Raw genomic sequence first — 23723 nt, forward strand, 5'->3', positions numbered from 1 at the left:
ATTAATTATTTATTGCTAGGGTGTTTTCTGTTTGCATACACTGTATAATGTTTTCAGAAATATGAACTACCTATCACGTCAAAGATAAATACGTGATAATCCTTTGGAAACCTACAACGTAACAAAAGTGATTAAGAATATGCCTGTTAACAGATGTTTATCCATAGAGTACTTTTAATTTGTTCTTGTAAGCTTTCGAATCAGGAGTGCATGAAAATAACATTTCACTTTTATCTGTTTTCAACCATAAGCCACTGTCAAAGAAGCTTTTGGTTCGATAGCAGACGTTATCAGAGTAATATGAGGACCACCTATAACCAGTTGCAATTTAACAACATTTTACCACATACAAAAACCTTATGATTTTACAAGTTAAAGCGTGTTACAGAATTGTACTTCTATAACTTGCAAAAACACTAAAACGTGAGTTGTCAAGGTGTTTACAGTTTTTGTAAAACTAATGTTCATCTGTAATAAAGTTTTTGATGTCGCATGTTTAAATAGTTACTAATATATATTCATTATTTCAAAATCGAATTTTATTGGCAAGATAAATTAAAACAGATCACATGTAACAAACACACTGGATATTTTTGTATAACTGCAACATTCTAGTTAAGTACAAATCAACGAATATTTTTACACATGTTTGTAGAAAAGTTGAAAAGAGCTTCGTAAATACGAACATATAAAAGGTTATAAAACTTTCTGACTTATTCATATTAAATAATTTGTCGAACGACAGTTTTTTTTGCAATAATTTGATGCATCAAACTTTGCGATTGGCTATATTCTTAACATAATCTGATATACAAGCGAGTCATTTGAAAGTAGCTAAACAAAAATCACAAAAATCTATATAAATTAAAACTACTTTTAAATTAAAAGTTCAAAGACGATAAATTCAAGCACTCTAAGCTTAAGTTCTTAAAATTACGAACTACTGTAACCATTTTACTCTACAAATAATTGATTTATTTAACATAAACCAATTTAATTTAGTTATTCTTGACTCTATACACATGAAGAATACATCCACACTAGTGTTCCAACTCTCCACATGACAAATGTATATTCGTCTATATTCCCAGATATTTCCAAATCGTTCTTGTTTTGTTTCTGATTCTTTTTTGGATTATCATGTTCCTGTTATTGCAAACCGTGACATTTTGATACTGGCATTTTTCGCGTATCTGTGGTAATCGCTTTAGACTCCAAGCATCTCCTTCAGCTGACTGAGTGATGCTCCTCAGTTCCAGCAGTTCGTGGTTCTCTTCCGAAATATTAGGACCCGATTAAGTGATTTAAATTTATTATATGCAAACCTATATTAACTCATTATTAGCCAGCCAGAAGCCGATTGAGTGATTTGGGTTGATTTAGTCCACGCCTACTCAGTTGATTGAGCGACGTCCCCTTGTTACGGTTGTTCGTGGCTTCTTCCTAAAAGACCTGGTGCCAACTGAACAACTTGGGTTGGTTAGATATAAGCCTACCTTAATTTGTTATGAATGCTGGTGCTACAGTAACACACAAATATAATTTTAAACTACTAGTCTCATATTAATGAAGAACCACTTGTATAGTTGAACCTCAAGAATGCGACATCTTTTCATCAAAAATAAGTTCACTTTATACTGCGGTGTTTTTCCATTTTTTAGTTCAGCTGTAGAAAAACAACTCCTTATACTCCAGTTAAAATGCGCCTTAAAAAAATCCTTTTTATTCATTCAAACACAGCAGTAAAATATCTCATATTCATGCTTTGCTGAAGATCATAGTTGCATTATTATTTTCATTTGTGTCGCAAACAGCGATGTTCAGTCAACTCAGAAAGATTCTAATTCATATTATGTAACCAGACCCTAATGGTCAGACGATAACTTAGTTTAACTTGCTGATGTAAACAATGTGGCGTAAGCTGCTCACAAGATCCACGAAATTACGTTTTGGTACAAAAGAAGCATTTCAAAAGTCACTAAGGTTGAAAATAGAGTTCAAACAATAACAAAAAAATATACTTTATTACAGGCATTTTTACTTTTTTGTGGTGTTAGGTTTGTTACATTAATGTGGAGTTACGTCAATAGGGATATGTAAAAGTAACAAGTGAGACAACAGCACTTGATAAATCTACTAAAATAAATTATACGTTCAAAACTTCACAAATAACAACATGTTTTTTTAAGCATTGTAATGTATCCTGGGAAAAACTCAACCTTTTAAAATAATAATAATTATGACAAAAAATGAAATGTATCACACTGCATAACAGAAACAGATCGTGTTACGCCATCTACCAAAATCTTATAGTACAGTTGCCTGGTTTATAAACTGGTACTTAAAATATTTCCAAATTTTGCAGATTGGATATTTCAGGTACGCCTGTTGCTCTAACTACAATACTTCTACAGATAATTATGTTCATATTTAGACACCAAAGTTATATAGAACATATACATTCTAGCTTTAGCTAACAACAGACCATCAATGAACATACTGACTCATCCCAAACATTCAAAAACTCATTTCCGTAATATAGTTAACTAAGCTACGATGGTTTGAATAGTGTGATGAATTAGTGCAAACAAGTCATTCGGAAAGCACTTTTATTGTTATTGTTACTACAACAAAATCAAGACACCCAGAGCTTGCTATTGGAAGCTTTCAACATTCAGGTACTCAAGATAACATTTTATTGAGAACACTTCTATTCATTCTATTTATACAACACCACATCTGTTGATTTAATATTAAACATTGTTTAGTTGGGTCCACTACTGTTTTTTTTATACAATTTAACAGAGAACCTTCTACCATAATTTTAAACAAACCAATAATAATGCAATACATAACACTGTATTACCTGTTCCTCCGTTGTCAAATAGAAGGACGTACCTTTTGAATGGTAACTTATTTTCTATTTACTATCGACTTTATGAAAACTGGCCTTCGTACATTTACGGAATTGACCGCATGTCGTCTGCAAGAATTAGGACACATTTCGGTGATATTACACACAAGTCCTATAGACTTGCCTCAACGGCTCAATACTCTAGGTCAAAGTTCTTCCTCTGTATCACAGAAATAAATGATTTTTTTTTTCAAATAGCGTTTGAACGAGGTATCACCAAACGAACTAGTGTTCTAGTATATTTTTAATTATTATTTACCTACAGGTAGGAAAAACCTCGCAGTTAACCAGATCAGTGAAGGATTCAGTTGGTCAATTATTGAGACACAAAACTTGTTCTGATGAAATGAAAACATAATAACAAGATGCACAGTAAAAACAAATCTTTATTTCCACACTTAAACTGATGAAAATAAAACACAGTACACGTTGACACTGGAAGCACACAAATGAACTTAAATCGCAATGGAGATATAGCACTTACGTTTGCAATTAACTTAAAAGTAACAGGGGAAGGTAGCAGGACAAGAATATGAACTTTGGGGCTGATATGAGGGAGGAAAGAAGGGCACGAGTTGGAAGATAGTCAGTGTATACTCCAAGAATTCTTAGAATAAATGAACGATGTATTTCTCACTCTGCTCTAATATCTATACAAGTAGTTTTGTAGTGAGTTGTAATATTGATAAAAAACGATATGATGTACTGTTTTCTTCGTGTTTCTGGACATCATAGGTCAAACAGAGTATTTAAGTCGTATGAAAGCTGACATGTTTAGTGTTAAAAGAGGCTAAAGATAATATTAAAAAATTACAATGTTCTTATTATGACCCTCCAAGCCTAACACAACCGAATGACTGATGTATGCTAGAGATCTAGTTTCATCATTAAACTTGTTTCCGTAGTTTTTCAGTGTGAAATCTTTCTTCGTGAATGTTGAAATGCCAACAGTATGTAAAGAAGGAGAACAGATTGGAATTAGAGTGACTGTGTTTAATTACATGCCAATAGAGACCGAGGTAAGCCTAAGTAAGCTTAAGTAATTTTGTACCATGGTTATACTTACTGTAAAATAATTTTGTCCAACATTAAAGTTAAGTATAGTATAAATAGTAACATATAAGTACTTATGTTGGACAGTGAATTACATGTTTGTACCAATTTTTATTTCCACCTGTCATACAATTCTGAGAGCGCCCCACAAAACCCTGTAATCGTCGTATATCACTTTTAGTATCTGGATTTATATTATTATTTTAAACAGCTCTTTATATGCTAATACTAGTTATCAAGGGGCTCGAATGAGTCCTTTAAACGCACTGCCCCACTACTTTTGAATTTTTTTTTTTATATTCGACGAGGGTCAAGAGCTTACATGCAGAGCTTAAAGTCGTTCTGCCAAATTTTACTTTAGGAGTTTAAAAATTAAATAGCTACAGGTGTAACATTAAGAATTACTGTAGAACTAGAAATTAGAATATGTTTAATCTATAATGAATTTTGTAAAAATAATGCAGCTGAGTTTCTCTTCGTTGAGTTGTTTTTATACTCAATGGTCAAAATGTTAGAAAATCAACCCATACAATAGATTAATTGTCCATTCTTGTTTATACAAAGTAGATATTTAGAAGTTATATAAATAAAACCGCTAAGGATCTATAACAACAGATAATAAATGATCAGTTGTCGTTGTAAGAGGAAATAAAGGTTTGTTTTGTTTCTAATTAATAACAAAACTACACAATGGTCTATCTGTGCTCTGCCCACCACCAATTTCAAAACTGGGTTTCTGGCGTTGTGAGTTCGCAGACATACCGCTCTGCCCCTGAGGGGCTAAGGATCTATAAGGCTTTGAATGAATTGTTTATTTGTTTTTTGCTTTTTTGAGCTACGAATATTAGATACTAAAATTTGAGATCATTCTGGCTAACTTAGAAATCCAGGGCCATTGTATCTCGAGTCTGCACTACATTGTTATCTTATAAGAAAATTAAGTGTAATAAAGGAAAGTATAATCAACATATATTCAGTGCCTACGAGACCTTTTCCCAATACTAGAATTCTTCAAGCCGGCTGGGTTACGACAAACATAGTAGTATTTGAGACGCTATTTATGTTAGTAGATTACTTTAACCTGTTGACTGTCAAGTATTTCAGCTGCTACGGCAACTCCGAACCAAGTTTAAAATACAACTCTAATGCTTCTTCATTTTGTAACCTTTTTTTTGACGCCATTTTGAATCGAAAGTGAAACAATATGTAAGTAGGTCAAATGCATGTATGGTGCTGACATCTAGCGTTGAAGTTAGGTATTATTGAGAACGAATTAACTCGTCCGTGGCACTGTGTTACCGATCGGCTTGGACGAGTTATCTCGTCTACGGCACTGAACAGGTTAAAACAACTGCTACTGGTTGAACTAGATCAGTGGTTCCCAACCTTTTTTATGCCCCGCACCCCTAAAATATTTAATGTGTTCTCGCACCCATCACAGTAATTATTTATTTAAGAATAAAGGTGAAGGTGGCCAAAACAAATTTTTATAATTAGTTTTTAATGATATATAAACAAAAACGACACATTTGGAAAAGAAACAATATTACAACAAACTAAAAGTTGCATAAACCCTATATTGCCTACAAAAAATAAATTTTCATCCATGCATGAAATGAAATTTCTTTGCATTTGAAATGTTCAAATGTTCATAAGCCAATTTAAATTTAATAACTCTTTTGTTCCTGCTTATTTCTTACGAGTTTTCAAAGCGTGGCAAAATTTTTGAGTATATAGGACAGTACCCTTAATATAAACAAACAAAAAAAAACTGAAATGTTATCTCGCATCCCTGATTGGAAACCACTGAACTAGATTATGTAATGAAAAGTGACTTTTCATTAGTGTTAGTTGTCTTAGCTATTCACAAGAACTAGCAGCGAGCTAGTCGTCAATCGACAACATTAGTTTTTATGAAGCAAAATATTTTCGTGAAAGTAAAGAATAATGTACAACAACGTGTCGACCACACTATATCTTCTATATTCAGTGCCGAAGAGCCAATATTCAGGTCTTTAGGTCGGCTGGTATACAGAAGACAAAGTAGTGGTTGAGATTCTACTGATAACAAATTACTTGACAACAACCAATTGTTACGGTGTGAACCCGATTAAGTTGATGAAATGACAGCTTTCTCAGTTGTGTGCCTCATCTACATGATCATGACTTGGGAGGCGTCCTCCAATTGCTATAAATGGTCATATCTCTTCTCTCAAACATTTTACTACCCCACTAGACCAGGTCAACCGCAGTGTTTTGTCGATGATTATTTGAAAACAATAACGCTACCAGCCGTATAACTAAAACTACTCATGTTTAGTTCGTTAAGCATAATATGGGCTTACATCCTATTACTTTTATTGAAAGTATTGGTTAAAGTGTTTAGCGTATCTGTTTCAATCTGTAAAACTTGTGTATTTTTCTTTTAGGTGTCTATAAGTGTAGCTAAGTCACAAGACTATGTTTTTGTTCAAGTGGATTCCTACAGTCCAGGTGAAGAGCAAGAATATCGAGTGATGGTAAGAGATTTCTTCTGTTATAGTTTCCACTTCAGTAAAATATTTCTATGATAAAAAGTGTTTGTTAATGGAGCAAACAGTTAATATACAGTCTTTCACTTGTAAAATTAAACGAAAACATTTGCGTTTTAATTAGGGTTAGAATACTTAGGAAATAAAGTTTCCTACATTAAAGATATGAACAGTTTTGCTGGCTGTTTGTTTGTTTTAAAGCTAAGACATACTGTGCTACCTGCTATGTCCACCGCGGTGAATTGAATTTCTTATCTTAGCATTGTAAGTTCTTAAACTTAGCGCTATTCCACCACTAAACAACGAGCTGCTGAGATGTAATTTTAAGAGATAAAAATTAATGTTATTATGTATAAATATACTATAAGTTCGTACAATGACGGAATGCATATCATTGTATGTTGTGAAAACAGGACCGGCTTAAGGTATTTTGTCATCTTAGTCAAATGTTTAAAACCACGTTTTCTACGTAATTCCTGCACTACCATCATCAGTAAAGACATATGAAACATGAAGTGAATAATTTGTACATGGTAAAGACTTGTTTGTGTTATAGGATCTTACTGTTCTAGTTGGTCAGTCTATTAAGCTATCCAAGCAGAGTACTGTTGCTAGTGGTAGGACAGATAGGATTTTAGATTGCATACACACAAAAACATTGAATGGAGGTCTAAAGATATTATAATTCCATTGTATAGATCATTTTTAGTGCACGTGTAAATTATTATGTTCTAGTTTGAGCTCTGTACCTAAGGATGGATAATGAATTGTTGGCGAGGGTTCAGAGAAAGGTTTAATAGAATAATACTTTAGTCAGAAAGATTGTCATACGAGAACAGAATGAGATTCCTGAAGAGTTATAGGAGGTCTGTTTGAAATGTTTAAGAATTTATAGTATCGATACAAAATCTTTTTATACTTAATGGTTGAAATGGTTGAACTAGGGGTCATAATTATCAGTTTTGGTAGGTTAGAGGTCATCTTCAAATAAGAGAGTTTTATTTTTCTAAGAGGGTAGTTGACGTTTTAAATGGATCTCTTTAGATGTGGTGGAACCTGTAAATGTGAAATGGTTTAATGTAATGGTTTATAATTAATAAGGACTATCTATATATATATATAAATTTAGTGGATGGGACAGTCTGGATGGACAAAGAGCTTTTTTGTCTTTAAATACTTTGTTATGAACAAAATGTCGAAATATCCAGTAAAGTAGTACCTGAGCAGGCATACCAATTAAGAGCTTGTTTTCCTCGTATTTTTATTTATATTATTTTTTAGCTACAAAAGTGTGAAGTGTGTTTTTAATGCCTAATTTACCAAAGTAAATGGAAGCTGTTTTATATTTAAACTGATTATTCTACAGGTCTGTGTCTATGGACACAGTTTCTAGGTCAATAAAGGACGAAGAAGGATGTAAGCTGAGCGTGTGATAGTCAAGTTATAATGAAAATAAAATTAACACAAAATATTTTAATGGTTTTGCCACCACAACCAGTAGCCTACCTTCTTTGTATCTGATGAAACCAGTTATGTATTAATAAATTGTTTTCTTCACTTTACTTCTTGATCCAAAGCATATATATTAGTTTTACGAACTTGGAAATTCTATCTGCATATACTTAAAATGTATATGTGATCGGCTTGGTTTTTGATTTTCATGAAAAGTTACTCGAGGGCTATCTGCACTAGCCGTCCCTAATTTAGCAGTGTATGACTAGAGGGAAGACAGCTAATCATCACCAGCCACCACCAACTCTTGGGCTACTCTTTTACCAACAAATAGTGGGATTGTCCGAACATTATAACGCCCCCATAGCTGAAAGGATGAACATGTTTGGTGCGACGGGGATTCGAACTCGCGACCCTCAGATTACGAGTCGAATGCCTTAACCACCTGGCCATGTCGGGCTTAAATGTGAAGACTTTCTTTTCTAGTAGATTTTTCTAACAGTTCTAGTAGTTTTGTGTATTTTAACATACTTTACTATTGTAACCAAAAAAGAAAACTTGTATCTAATCGCTTACAAAATACACGTTATGAGCTTCTTTTTTGATCTATGACTAAACTGACTACCAGTTCGACAGAACGGTTCACCTATCTTAATTATTTTTCGTCACGTAAGCTGAATAAAAAGACATCTCGACCACAGCACCCCATTCGCAATTATTTCTAGTTTCTAAGATTTAAGAAAAAAATGGCTCATATTCAGCGTTTTGTTTTATTTGAAATATTTTACATTTTATCTAAAAGGAGATTAAAGTCCTAATTATAGCTTTCTTATAATTTCTTAAGATTCCTCCTGAAAACTCCGAGGTAGCGTACCTGCCAATAGTGCCTGTCCGATTAGGACACACAAATGTTACTGTTATGGCAAAAACACAGGATTTCAAGGAGATTATCAGTCGCAGCATTCTAGTAGAAGTGAGTATAGCAAAAAATAAATAGAACCTTGTCATTATTTGTGAAAATTGTTAGTCTAACCTTTATAAATGTTAAGCTTTTGCTTTCCTAAAATGTTCTGTTGCAGAAAAACGGTTATAAATAAAATAATTTGGGTTCGAGTTATAACAACCTTATATGTGTATATGATATAAAGACCCAGCTTACAATATTTTGAAACAATTCGGTTGTTTCAGCATTATTTATCATAGAATCGATTATTTTTTGAAGTTACATATTTTGTTAACCCTAATTTACTGGTTAAGACAAAGCACATCACATCATATTATATTTCATTTTGAAGAACATCTATGGTACACATTATTATATAAAATCAGATATGGTTAAGTTACCTAACTTGATCACAGCTAATAATAACAAATTTTTGATATCACTGATCTAAAACTAGGAGGAATAAATTATTAGTTTGATATTAACTGTTTTCAATAAGCAGACATACAGCTCCAAAGCGTTAATACCTACACACACACACACACATATATATATATATATATATATTTATTTATTTATATTTATATTTTAGCCAAATGGAATAGTTCAACTTCGTCATATCTCTCTGTTGCTTGATCTAACTCAAGGCGCTTACCTCTTCAAGTATTTGGACAGTAACATAAGTAAAACACCATTCCATTCTGGTCAAAATAAACAGCTCTATATCCCTGGCTCAAATAAACTGAAATTGACATTTTCGGGTAAGTGAACTTATTTTCCATTCATAAAACAGTGTCAATTGTTTGAACAATGAACAATATAGTATGAGTATTTGAGAACGCCTCCGCTCATTTAATCATAAAGTTTTTAAAAGGCTGGAAAAATAGAAGACAACTGGATATGTTAATTGATATTAAACATTGTTTATTTCATCTAAACTTTGAATGTTTTGTAGTGTAACTACATTGATCATGCATTTTATTATCTATGGCATTTACGTGAGTTCAAAACTTTAGGCCACTTTGTACTGTTTTAAATATAAACACACGTATTATGTGTGTGTTTTTCTTATAAGAAAGCCACATTGGGCTATCTGCTGAGTCCACCCCACACGTATTGAACAAAATCAATTACCCACAACTTTATTGAAACTTGGGAATGTGGGCCAAGATGCATTGTGTTATTTATTTTGAAGTAAAGTGTGTAACCTACAAGCTTTTATTGTCAATTATCTATCTGAGTTTAGACTACACTTTGAGCATTGAAATCGAAATGAAAAACAATATTAAACAATCATGTAGAAGTGCGTTATTTATTATTTTCTTAGAATGTAAGGTTTTGAGTTAGATAAACTGTTAGGATATTACTGTAGTGTAAGAGTGTTGGATGTAGTTTCATGGCATCGTCTTATTTTAGTTTCTTTAAACTATTTTCCCCATTAATGGTTAAAGGAACTTTTACTGCTTGATCAATGTGGCACTGCCTGCCTTGATGCAGTCCTGTAATAAACGACTATCTATATTTCAACGTGATAATTTGCCATGCTGCACCAACGCCATTTTCATCAGTTGTATAAGACAAGTAAAGCCCACACTGTGCCTTGGCCAGCCTATGACAATTATCTAAATGTATCTGAACTGCTTTTAAACTGCGTTTTATGATAAATAATTAAAATGTTTATTTAAACAGATCAACGACTGTAAAAGTCATTATACATGTTTCATGGAATCTTTAGAAGTGCCAAAAACAGTAAGTCTGTGCTACATAACTACGACAGCCATGATCATAAGACTACTAGCTCACAGTTTGAGAAAGATGGTCGTACCATCTGAGAAAGATGGTCGTACCATCTGCATATTTTATGATTTTCTTACCCGTTATTCTTATTTAAGAGTGTGTGTATTTTTACAGCAAAGCCAAATCGGCCTATCTAGTGTGTCCACCAAGGGAAATCAAATCCCTGATTTTATGGTTGTAAATCCGAGATTTATCGCCATCCCATCTAGGATCCCTTACTAAAGACCAAGTTGATTTTGCTGAGTTTTATTATTTAAATGGTTTATGTAATGTTTCTAGCAATTACATCATTCAGTGGAGCCAAAATAACATTTTTTTTCCCCACTGGTTAATATGTTCAGTATAATTTATATGTACAGTTTATTCAGAATTTTCCCTCTTTCTTATTTATTCTAAATTTTACGTTTATTGTAATTTGACCAATTTATGTACGACCACATTCACACTGAACCTTATACCCGTTTTCTCCATTAGATTCATTTCATCTTTAGGTTTTATTATTTAATTAATTTTATTCAATGGTCTGTAAATGACAATAAGTTATTTTCTAATTCATGATAAATTTGACAGTATAAACCTGGGATGAATGGTAAAAAAATATTTCTTTATTTTACCCGGTTTTTTGTTTACTTTTTGTTCAACATTTATTTTGTTAAATTTTCTCAAGGCTCTGTCAAGAATATGAGGCGATAAATCTTTATACAACGCTATACCTGACACTATGAAATACAGTATCTGTCTGTCTGTCTCTCGGTCACGCACTGTCATAGCGGTCTGGCATGGCCAAGTGGTAAAGGCACTCGACTCGTAATCTGTGGGTCGCGGGTTCGAATCTCCGTCGCACCAAACATGCTCGCCATTTCAGCCGTGAGAGCGGTATAATGTGACAGCCAATCCCACTATTCGTTGGTAAAAGAGTAGCCCAAGAGTTGGCGGTGGGTGGTGATGACTACCTGCCTTCTCTTTAGTCTTACACTACTAAACTAGGGATCGGCTAGCGTAGAGATCCCTCGAGTAGCTTTGCGCGAAATTCAAAACAAACACCGTCATAGCAACTTATTACATAATCTAATTAGTTTGGCTTCCTATAAATAAGAAGCGAGTAGTTTAAGATGGATCGAATATTAAAGATATATTTGAACTAAACGTCCCCAAATGAAACTGTGGTATGTCTGCTGACTTGCTTCGCTAAAAACCGGATTTCAGTATTCGTGGTGAGAAGAGCACAGACAGCTCATTGTGTAGTTTTGTGCTTCATTCCAATCAATCAATCAATCAATTTAGACTAATATGTACAAAACAATTGTCTCTTTTTCTAAGTTTGAAAATGTATCCTTGTTAAAGCGTCGAGTTACTCCAGAAAACGTTTTCCGAACTCAAAAAATGGCCTTTCATGGACAAGGAAGTCAAACCTAAGACACAAATTAGATTTGACACCCACCTGCTTAATCGGTCACTCACTGATGAAATATAGATATATAGATAACGATAATCATAAACGACTAGTGTCAATTGGTCAGACAGTCCGTCATGTTAGCATAACTTCGTGATGTAAACAAGTCTAATTCTACTTTTTCTTATGTAATATTTCCTCTTTTCATCGCCTGTTTCCATTTTAGGTGAATTAAGTCGATAACTTTAGCTCCTAAATGTTGTCTTTATTTCTGCTATATGAAAGCCTGTCAAGAAGGATGAGATCAGACATGTCTCTATGTGTGTGACACCACATCACCCACATCATTATGATGTCAACCAAGGAACAGGAGAGCCGCGAAAACTCCCGTGGTCGAAGACACGGAAGTGATTTTCGCTCCTTTAAAACGCTTTTGAAAAATAAATAAAAATGTAACGAAACTCTATGCTTGGATATTATAACAGAAACGTCTTTATTAAAACAGACTAAAGATAACAATAATGGTGGAAAGAGGACGACTTTATCTCACGAGAAGAAGAACAGGTGTGTATGCGATCACTTGGTCTTTTATCCAAAGATATCGATGTGTAACATGTTTACTAGTTATATATTATTGTTTCAGGACCAGTATGTAGCATATTCTTGGTTAAAAGTTTGATTTGTTTGGACTCGCAAAGTTCCACAAGGGCTAACTGCACTATATGGTCCCAATACAGCAGTCATCACCACCCACTTCCAATTCTTGGGCTACTCTTCTACCAAACAATAATGTGATTGATCATAAAATTATAATATGAGCCTCACGGTAGAAAGGACGATTATGTTTAATGGAACGGGGGATTTGAACCCGCGATCCACAGATTGTGAGTCGAGCACCCTAGCCATATGGCCATGTCAGATCATGCCTTGGAAAGTAAGTTTTATTTTCGTTTATTTATTTCGTTTGCATTTTTACAGTTTTATACTGAATAGTTTTGGCTTCCAGTGGTTTCCATCATTTTTGAGAGGCTTTTACGCTAGTGTTCAATAAGTAACAATTAACTGTTTAAATATACTGAATTAGAACATTGTTTTAAAATCCTGTAAACATAATAGTAAAAAGCTAACGGTTTTTTTTGCAATTTTGGATGACATGATTCTTGCTGTGGCAACATGATTATAGAAAATGGTTTACGTTAGACCGTAGTTTCTAACTTATTGTTATTTTCCTAAACAAGTACATCCAAAAAGGCAAACTGTTGTTTTGTACTATTTCGTGAGTAAACAGAATAGAAGATTCGAGGCTGTTTAAATAATCGGCGAACTCTCATAAGTTCTCTTTTTCATTAAGCCACAGCACAAACGTGTCATCGATATGCTTGTACCCTGCTGGTACAGCGGTAAATCTACGGATTTACAACACTAAAATCAGGGGTTCGATTCACCTCGGTAGACTCAAAAGATAGTCCGATGTGGTTTGTTGTAAGAAAATACACACATTCATCGACTTACTTAATCCATAATTCCGGTTTAAATTTGGCATTCTGTAAAGTATCACTCTCAAACCTATCCAGGAAAACATCACGTAGCAAAGGAGATAATGGGAAAACCCATAGCTAGATCTTAGTATGAAATTGAAAAGACGATTTCTCACACAAGTTTTAGTTCGTGTTTAAATTTCGACGACTGGTACGTTATTTACACGTAATTTGTCTTAAAAACAATTGAAAGCTGTCAATAGCGATACAATATCAAAAGACACAAACATATCATTACTATTTAGACTCACTTTATATATCTGTTCAAAAATTCCATGGAAAGTTTTAATGGCATAACTGTTCTTATCACTGAAAAAGAATATGTGATAAAACTTAGTTACGTTATATTCTAACCTTTTAATACTGCTCTTCAAGTTTTTAAATGCCATATTAGTAAAACAAACATTAACTCCAAAATATCGCTATTTCAAACCGCTTTGCAAGAGGATTTTAAGTCAGTTACTGTATATATATATATATATATATATATATACTAACTATTGCTAGTACATTATATTGACACAGTTCAACTTGCAAGCCTTCTCCTAATAAAGATTTTTATTAGCATGCTCCATATCTAAGTACTCTCCGACTTTGTTATTACAAAGAAAACTGAAATTTGACAAATATTAAAACTTGTGTTTCTGTTTCATTCAGGAGATGTTGTAGGCCCTATTTTCCCGACTATACCAGTGAATACAACGACTCTGTTCCGAAAGCCCTCCGATGGTGGAGAACAAAATATGTTCAATTTTGCTGCTAACTTATACATTCTTTTATACCTACGTCAGACTAACCAGAAGACATCAGAACTAGAGAGAAAAGTCATTCACTACCTAAATCTGGGTGAGTCGTAAACGTTTTACCAAAATAATAAACCAAATGTAGCGTATTCTTAAATATATTCTTCCTGGGAAGTGAGAAATAGTTTGTTGACATGTATCTTTTGATGCATGTAGAAACTTATATTAATAAAAAAAATGGTTACATATAGCAGGTTGAGAATGTATTAGCAAATTAATTCTGTAATTATATTAAGGCTATTGAGAAGGACATTGTACTTTATCTCATAATGAAGCACTTGCTTTAGTTTCATATATATGAAAACTAATAAGAGTATTTACATATGTCTATATACAAACACTATTACTAGGCGTTCGAAACCGAGAGAAAATAGGGTTTAATTATTTGTTGTTTTTGTTATACCAAAAAAATGTAAAAAATTACGCTAAGGGGCTTCACACAAAATATTAATTTATTTTCGCAGAAGTGAGTTATCTCTGTCGGGGTTTATCCTTTATTAAAAAAGGTTCTCTACAATACAAATATTGTTGGATTTGACAGCTAAGCTAAAAACTGGATAGAGAAAAATATTTCGGACTTTTACATGTGAACTAGAAATTACAGTATTTTTGTTGTATGTCTTCTGTCGCTGTTAATTAGTGCTAGCCCTCAATAAACTGTCCAAGCGATTTCAGTTTAGACTATTTTGTTTCACAAGTTAAAGATTATAATGAACTAAAGATTTCGTTTTATGTGTTTCTTTTAAAACCTTTATCATAATTTATTTTCTACCGATGATATTGCTTTGACATTTATAGCATAAAAATAAAAGGTTATCTCTCAACGTGCACTTACCTGTGGTTCAGTGGTAAGCCTGAAGCTTTATATCGCTAAAAACTAAGTTTCGTGGTGAGCACAGGCAGTCTATTGTATAGCTTTGTACTTAACAACAAATAACTGTCCCTAAATGCATATAGTGAGTTATATTAGATATGAATAACATAACAACTCTTACGCAAAATAGGTAAATAATTTTTACTCCCATTTTGGTCGCCAGGTTATCAGCATCAACTAAGCTATCGAAATGAAGATGGATCGTTTAAAATGTTTCCTTGGAATAGCAAGCCCAGTGTTTGGTAAGTGTTAAAACATCCGTTTGTAACATAAATGTTCTTTGCTTAAATTATGTCCAAGTGGTATTTGGAATATGTCTCCCCGTTGTTTTAGAAACCACTAGAAATAAATAATATTTATAAAAATGATTGTATGGTAAGTCTTAGTCCCCTCTGGTACAGCGATAAGTCTACGGATTTACAACGCTAAAATGAGGGATGCGATTCCCTTCGGCGGGCTCAGCAGATAGCCCGATGTGGTTTTGATATAAGAGAAACACATGGTAAGTCTTAAAATTCTCTGTGGCTGTGTAAAAAGTCGGTGTTTTTTACAAAACGTAGGCTTTTGCTTATTGTAAAATACATTCTGTTGTCAAGCAAAATTCTAGTTATGTATAGTCATGACGAATGAAATACATAAATATGGTCGTTCTTTAGATGTGAATATATTGTCCATTTAATTCCACGATATACTGAAGAACGTATCTATATAAATATAATAGTGCTATACGAGGGATGTTAAAAAAATACGCGGACTGACGTCATAAAACAAAATGTACTTTATTTAGAAGTTACAGGTCTAGGACCCCTTCAAAGTACTCTCCTCCCCAACGCACACACTTATCCCAACGGTGTTTCCACTTGTTGAAACAGTCCTGGTACGCTTTTTTTGTAATGTCCTCCAGCTCCTTCGTCGCATTTGCCTTAATCTCGGGAATCGTCTCAAATCTTCCTCCTTTCAAGGGTCTTTTGAGTTTGGGGAACAAAAAAATATCGCAAGGAGTAAGGTCAGGTGAGTAGGGGGGGAAGAACAGTGATCGAGTGTTTGGCCAAAAACTCACGAGTTCTGAGGCACAAATATCGCAGCAACGAGGTGCATTTTCAATTTTTCGGTCAAAATCTCGTAACAAGATTCAACTGATATCCCACACTCTTCAGTAAGCTCCCTGACAGTCAGACGTCGATTTGCTCGCACCAGGGTGTTGATTTTGTCGACGTGTGGATCGTCAGTTGACGTGGAAGGACGTCCAGGACGCTCATCATCTTCAATGGACTGTCGACCATCCTTAAACCGTTCATGTCACTTGAAACATGCCGTACGCTTCATAGCAACATCACCGTAAGCCGTGTTAAGCATAGCAAAAGTTTCAGTCGCAGATTTTCCAAGTTTAACACAAAATTTCACAGCAAGTCGTTGCTCCTTCAGGTCATTCATTCTGAAATCCGCCAAACGAAAAAAATCGCACTTCACTTAAAACCGCGTAGCTAATACACAACTGAAGATATTTGCAATCGGGAAATGGCGTCGTAATCAGCTGATCTGTGCGAACCTAGCGACACCAAGCGGATTCCCCTGGAACCAACTGGAGCCGCGCAATTCAAACATTCCGCGTATTTTTTGAACAGACCTCGTATATTGTATGTTCATGTAACTACCCTGAAAGGTGTGAAAGTATCTTTGCCAAACTTAATATAGATCCATGAATGGGTACATATAATTTTTTGTGTTTTTTACCACTACTTCAACTCTTGTTGATGAAACTTCACCAAGTGTGACATGAATATTTATTGGGGCCATGCGGAGAAAAAACACTCAAAAGTGAAATTTCACATTTTGTTGTTTGCAGTTTTCATGGTCGTAGTTTATAACTAAATATAAGGGAAGCAGTTTTTCATGTCCCATGATAACCTTTCATTAATCATGAATAACATAACTTCTGTCCAGGGGCTGGATACCCCATCTGGTTGTTATTACTTAAAGAATCGTTAGTGTTATTTCCAAAGGTTTAAGTACCTATTGTAGCTTTCTATTAAAGAGTCATTATACTCATTAAATATGTTCTTATAACAATATAAATGTTATTTGATATATTGTTCAGACAGGTTATGTATGATGAGTAAACAGAAATGGGCAACAGCTGCTTTTGTAAAAACACAAATATAGAGGACGACGTTTCGAAAGTCTTCCATCTTCCTGTTGTTGTTTTATACAACAGGAAGCTGCCGTCTTTACCAGTCTATTCGTCATTTTAAGTATTACTGTAATTTGTGCATGAACAAAGAAATCAGTATCTCATATGCCTTACGTGCTAGAAGTTTACAGAAAAGTGATGTTAGGTTGTCGTATCTGTCTCACAACTTCAAGTTTTTAGAAAGAAATATATCTAAACAGTCATTGTCTGTAACACTTACACATTCATTAAACAAAATACTTTAAATGTACCCTTTCTTATCAGTGTTTAAAACTTCAAATGATATATTTACGTTTCTTTTGATAGCTTTCTATGTTTTATTTTGTGAAATTAGTTTTCTGTAATACACAATTTAATTATATTTATAACACACTAAAAAATGTATCAAACATAATATTTTTATTTATTTGTTTGTTTGAGCACATGTTAAAACAGCGGGACTAGAGGTCGTGTTAAATATATCAATGATCTATCCAGTGTATGGGAGCCAAAACGAAACTTAGTATACTTTTAGGCTTAACTTGTTGTGGAAAGACACAATAATATGATGCCAGATCTTGAATATTAGTATCAAATTACGTCAGTTTTGTCAATATACTATTAGTTATAGTAACAAATGTAAATTTAAAAAAAGGAAAGAAGAAATAATAACATCTCTTTTCATGTTATTATCTCCTAAAATATAAACTTCGGGTTTGAATATCTTAAATGTCATTATGTTCAAACGTGTGTGTGTGACAGTTCTATTGTTTACTAGGCTAACCGCGTTTTGCGTTCAAGTTTTTCACAAAGCAACGATTGATGAGTGGAAAAACTTCCTTTTCATCGATCCTAGAGTTATTGCCAAAGCTGTCAAGTGGTTGTTGAATTATCAGTCACCAGATGGCTCGTTTACAGAAACAGAATCCATTCCTTATGGCAACAAAATGAAATTGAAAGTAAGTAAGAGAAAGGAACTACATATACAGATTAAGTTAGTTCGGAATTGAAGGGAAAACAATAGTATATAAACACGAAATTATGATGTTACAAAATTATTAACCCATGATGTGTGAGTAAGTTATATTAATAAATAAAAGACCACATAACCTAGATTGTGAAGCAGATTGTGTGAGCTACATGACTTGTTCTACAGAGTGTTAAGTACGTTATATCATACGATTTTGCAGCCTCATTACGTTATGGCACTCCATATAGCCATATTTACTCATACGTTACCTGACGACTACACTTCTTGATAACAGTCTTGCAACGTATTTTCCATTCCAGAATGCTTTATCGTGTCCAAAGCATACGACTCCTCCCCCAATGGCTGAAAAAAGCGAACGTGTTTGATGTGACGGTGATTCGGATTCGCGACAGTCAGATTACGAGTCGAGCGCCCTAACCACCTGACCATGCTAGGCCTGTACATTTAAGAATAAAGAAAATAAAATCAAAGGACGTTCACATTTTAATACTCGCAGCTTTTAATTGGTTTCCCGCTGGGACAATGGTAAGAATTCGGATTTACAATGCTGTAATGAGGGGTTTGATTCCCTTCGGTGGGCATAGCAGATAGCCCGATGTGGCTTTGCTGTAAGAAAAGGCACACTCACAAACACACACACTCTTTAATCGATCTTTCCAGCTTCTTGTATCTATTCTGTTTTTTCTCTCTTTTTTTTTGTCAGTTATTTACAAAATATGAACAGTTTCTTGGTCCTGTGATTGCTCAACGGTAAGTCCGAGGGCTTATCATTGCACAAATTGGGTTTCGATACCTACGGTGAGTCCAGCACAGATAACACATTTTGTAAGTTTTGTTTAAAGACAACAAATAAACGATTTTTAGGTTTATTTTTTCATAAAAGAACATTTTTGTTATTCTTAATTCTAACTATAATTATTTGTCTTTATTTTTACAAAAAGGTGATGACCTGGCATACCCTGATGATTAGGGTATTTGCGATTTGTAGATTCGAATCCTTTTCCAAAACATGCTCGCTTTTTCATTTATGGGGGTGTTATAATGTTGTGATTAATCCCATTACTTGTTGATAAAGTGTAGCTGAAGAGTTGTAGTGGGGTGTGCTCATTAGTTGTCTTCATTTTATCATTTCAATATATATTTGCACGTAAAATGTATTAATTTCCTTTTTTCAATCCATTGTTTGTTTGTTTTTTTTTTTTTTTCGGAAACTGGCCCTTTTCTTCATTTCGATTATATTACCTGCTCGTGATTTCCTTTAGGTTCAACCTACTTTTCTTTTTATGACCCTGGTGGCTGAGCGATAAGCTTCAGGGTGCAAAAGCTAAAAATATGTATTCAATACCTACACTGAACACAACGCAGGTACTACGTTGTGTATCTTTGCCCTTAAGATACAAGCAAGCAAACAAATATTTTCATAAAGAAATCATTGTCGCGCCTTCCACATAACAACAAAATGTTTGTTTTCATATTATGAGGGTTAATTCCACTACCAATAAACAGCCCCATCACAACAAAAGAGCTTGCACGTTTTTTATGTTGCTAAGTTGATCCAACAAAGCAGTGTTGTTGCTGTTGATAGAAAGAATATCCATTAAATTTATGGTTCAGGTTCATTTTACTCTTAATAAAAGAAAGCCGTAGAAAATCTATCTTTTGAAAAGTGTTGAGTTTTTTCTTTTTAAGAGTAGATGCATCACTTCCGTTAACTTATTTTGAATACGCTACACTTGTTTGAATATAAGCTGTTTTGGAGTTTATGTATCTATTAACCAACTGTTATCACAAGATGGTTTCTTTATTTTTTATAATTGCTATATTGCTAGCAATAAAAATTTTCTAGAAAACATTGCTATATTTTTTATTGCTATCAAAGTTATTTTGTCGACCAATAACTAAAACTTTTTATATTTGTGTGTATTTATGAACTGCTTAAGAAAGTGTATATTCTAAAAGTAGAAGAAATAAATTTAAGTCTTATCGAAAAGTGTTTTCTAGTTCTAACGCTTTGTGCAAACCCTTACATAGAAAAATTCATAATTGTAAATTCTTATATAGAGTGAAAGGCTTGGTGACATGGCTAGCTGCAAGAAAATTTCGTTAACAGCGCATGTTCTAATTACGCTGGTGGAAGTGAAGAATTTGGGTGGGGTAAGTAATGAAATGTTCTAATTAACTCTAGCGGAAGTGAAGAATGTGGGTGGGGGTAAGTAATGAAACGTTCTAATTAACTGTGGCGGAAGTGAAGAATTTGGGTGGGTAAGAAATGAAACGTTCTAATTAACTGTGGCGGAAGTGAAGAATTTGGGTGGGTAAGAAATGAAAAAAACGTTAAAACTTTGCCGAGCAAAAGTTAAATGTGGATTGATCTCTACATAAAAAAATAGAAAAAATATTTGGCTGCATTGTTGTATAGTTTATAGTTTATACAAACTAACTGAAACATTTTACAAAAAACACGGTTGTATAGACTACAGAAAATATAAATCAGCCGTAACTTCTCACGAAAACTTAAAACTTATACAAGTTACTCAATCAGCTTGAACGAGATACTCTTCAGATCTTAACTCCAAATAAATAAACATTCAGGTGCTAATTAGTAAGAGGTTTTTTTTCTGAATAAATTACTTGATAATTTTTATGCAATTAGGTAATACCAATTTCAAATGGTGAGGTATGTTTTGGTTAAATGCGTGTTATTATTGTTTTGTTTTTTTTCAAACTGTATCTGTTTTATTTAGATAAAGTCAGTTTTGTTTCATATTTTATTGGTCTAGTTAGACTGAAAATGAACTTAATTGTTATTTAAATGTCCTTCACTAGTATGGCCCGGCATGGCCAAGCGCGTTAAGGCGTGCGACTCGTAATCTGAGGATCTCGGGTTCGCATCCCCGTTGCGCTAAACATGCTCGCCCTTTCAGCCATGGGGCCGTTATAATGTGATGGTCAATCCCCCTATTCGTTGGTAAAAGAGTAGCCCAAGAGTTGGCGGTGGGTGGTGATGACTAGCTGCCTTCCCTCTAGTTTTACACTGCTAAATTAGGGACTCGAGTAGCTTTGTGCGAAATTAAAACAAAACGAACCTTCACTAGTACAGCGGTAAGTCTACAGATTTACAACGCCAAAATCAGGGGTTCGATTTCCCTCGGTGGGCTCAGCGGATAGCCCGATGTGGCTTTACTATAAGAAAAACACATTAATTGCCACGCATCGGTTATTACAGATGTCAGCCTTGTGAGAAATGATAATTAAAGTTATTTTTTATTTCATGTAAAATTAACAACTAAATTTCATGGGATACAGTACTTATAATTTGCATCATATATTCCTTTTAATGGTTCCTAAGTAAAAATAACTAATAAGAGCTAAGTTCATCATATGGACTTTTCATTCTCAAATATATTATTACAGTTAAGGATCAACTGTCATGAATAACTTGAACACAAACTTAAAAAAAAGGAATATAAAAAATGCAATTCGGAAGTTAGGATTTGGAAACATGCGTAAACTTTTGTATCTTAGAACAGCTGGTATTGGTATTAACACTTTTTCAGGTTAACCTGAAGATGACCTAGGAAGGTCGAAACGTTGTTCTCTGCTTATCAATAAAAGTGTTGATACCAATACCAGCTGTTCTGAGATACATTTTTATTTCAAGTGGGTTTCCTGCCATTAAGAATATGTAAACGTTACAAATAATTTTTGTGTTTGAGTTATCTCAAATTATGTAAACTTTATAGTTCTTTTGGGAGTTCTTATTTGTTTCTTCAACGTGAAGACGACATTATAGTAGGTTTGAAGAACATTACTTTAGAAACAGTAAAGTAAACCAATATCGACTGGTTTTTATGATCCCTGACCTTTATTTGATATTTTACTACGACCCTAACAAATCTGAACGTTCAATTTACACGCGTAAAAGGAATTTCATCATGAATTACCAAGAGGTAACAAGTAAGTTCAAAGTAGTTTTTAATGCCTTCTCTCTAAGATTTTTTTTTTCCTTTTTCTCTCTTTTGTGGGAATGAAATAGAGAATCTCGCTATCCGTCAACAAATTTAGATCCAGCTTGCCACACTGTTCTTTGTTCTTATGCCTAAATAATAATACTGTAAATTCTAATTTCTGTAAGTATGCATTGTTTCTTCAGTACTAGAATAATTTGTGAAAAACGTATGGAGTGTAGCAGGTTCCTTCCTCAATGGCAACATCTAATGATAGATTGTGTAGCATCTGATGAAAACTTGTTATGTTGTTGTTGTTTTTTCTATACTTGATTTCATGCAGCAACTCGGGGCCAGGGCAATAACTAGTAGAACTGCAGCACAAAGATATCTGGAAAGAACACTTCACGTTATCAAGAATTATGACGACCCTTTCGTATTGGCTATCGTAACATATGCTTTAACCCTAACCAATAGCAACAATGGAGGAGAAGCCTTTAACATGCTGGATTGGAGGATGAGAGAATCAAGTAAGAGACGGAATTACTCTGGAAATGTTTTGGAATCTTGTATTTCAACCAATTTGAAAGAAACTGGGACTGTGATCTTTAAGATGATTTTCATATAAGTTTACATTAGTGGATTGAAAATAACTTTTATTATCAAATACGTTTATAAAATTTTTGTTCGTGTATAAAACAACAACAACAAAGAAAAAGAGTGGTGAGAATCGTAGTGCTTATGTCATACCTTTTCGTTGATTTATGTATTATAAATAAAGTTAACTATATTTTAGAATAACTAAGATAATTTTTTAAGGAAACAAAATGATAACTATAACTTTAAAACGGTTTTTTTTTTTTTTTTTGTTTTGGTTCTGCCTATACTGTGGGCTAACTACACATAAAACTAAGATCATATTCAAGCATGTTTCAGTTAACATCATGATACAGTGCGAGCAATACAAAATATACAGGAACAATTCGTCATTATATCCTGAAATGAAGCTGTATATAGTGAGTTTAAATTATTGTCTTTATAATTAATGCATGCTGAGCTGTAATTCAACAAAGCGCTTGAAAGTAGTTCATATTTATATCATGTAATTAGTATCATTATCCGGTTAAAATATTATAAACAAGAAGAATTACTGCAGCATAAACAATGTTAATATATTCATGACTTTCTTCTGAAGCTGTAAGGCATCTTAAGGACTAGTTTACATAAATCTGTTGCTAGCAAAGTAGTCTCACATTTTTGTCAGGATACCTGCATACATTTTACTTCATCTATAACAGAGAAAAATAATGATAAGCG

At 33.6% G+C, this 23723-nt stretch overlaps 1 protein-coding gene across 3 annotated transcripts in view; it reads left to right on the forward strand.

Moving 5' to 3' along the window:
• LOC143249009 (CD109 antigen-like) overlaps positions 1–23723 on the forward strand; it is a 147508-nt gene that overhangs the window by 112287 nt on the left and 11498 nt on the right. For all 3 annotated transcript variants that reach the window (XM_076498168.1, XM_076498179.1, XM_076498190.1), the window contains exons 23-31: positions 3820–3933; positions 6397–6486; positions 8795–8923; positions 9486–9654; positions 14279–14467; positions 15462–15540; positions 18247–18427; positions 20521–20613; positions 22750–22936. In XM_076498168.1, coding sequence (XP_076354283.1) covers positions 3820–3933; positions 6397–6486; positions 8795–8923; positions 9486–9654; positions 14279–14467; positions 15462–15540; positions 18247–18427; positions 20521–20613; positions 22750–22936 — 1231 coding nt within the window. The remainder of the gene's footprint in view (positions 1–3819; positions 3934–6396; positions 6487–8794; positions 8924–9485; positions 9655–14278; positions 14468–15461; positions 15541–18246; positions 18428–20520; positions 20614–22749; positions 22937–23723) is intronic.

This window comes from Tachypleus tridentatus, chromosome 1 (genome assembly GCF_004210375.1).
Source record: "Tachypleus tridentatus isolate NWPU-2018 chromosome 1, ASM421037v1, whole genome shotgun sequence".
Taxonomy (NCBI): Eukaryota; Metazoa; Arthropoda; class Merostomata; order Xiphosura; family Limulidae; genus Tachypleus; species Tachypleus tridentatus.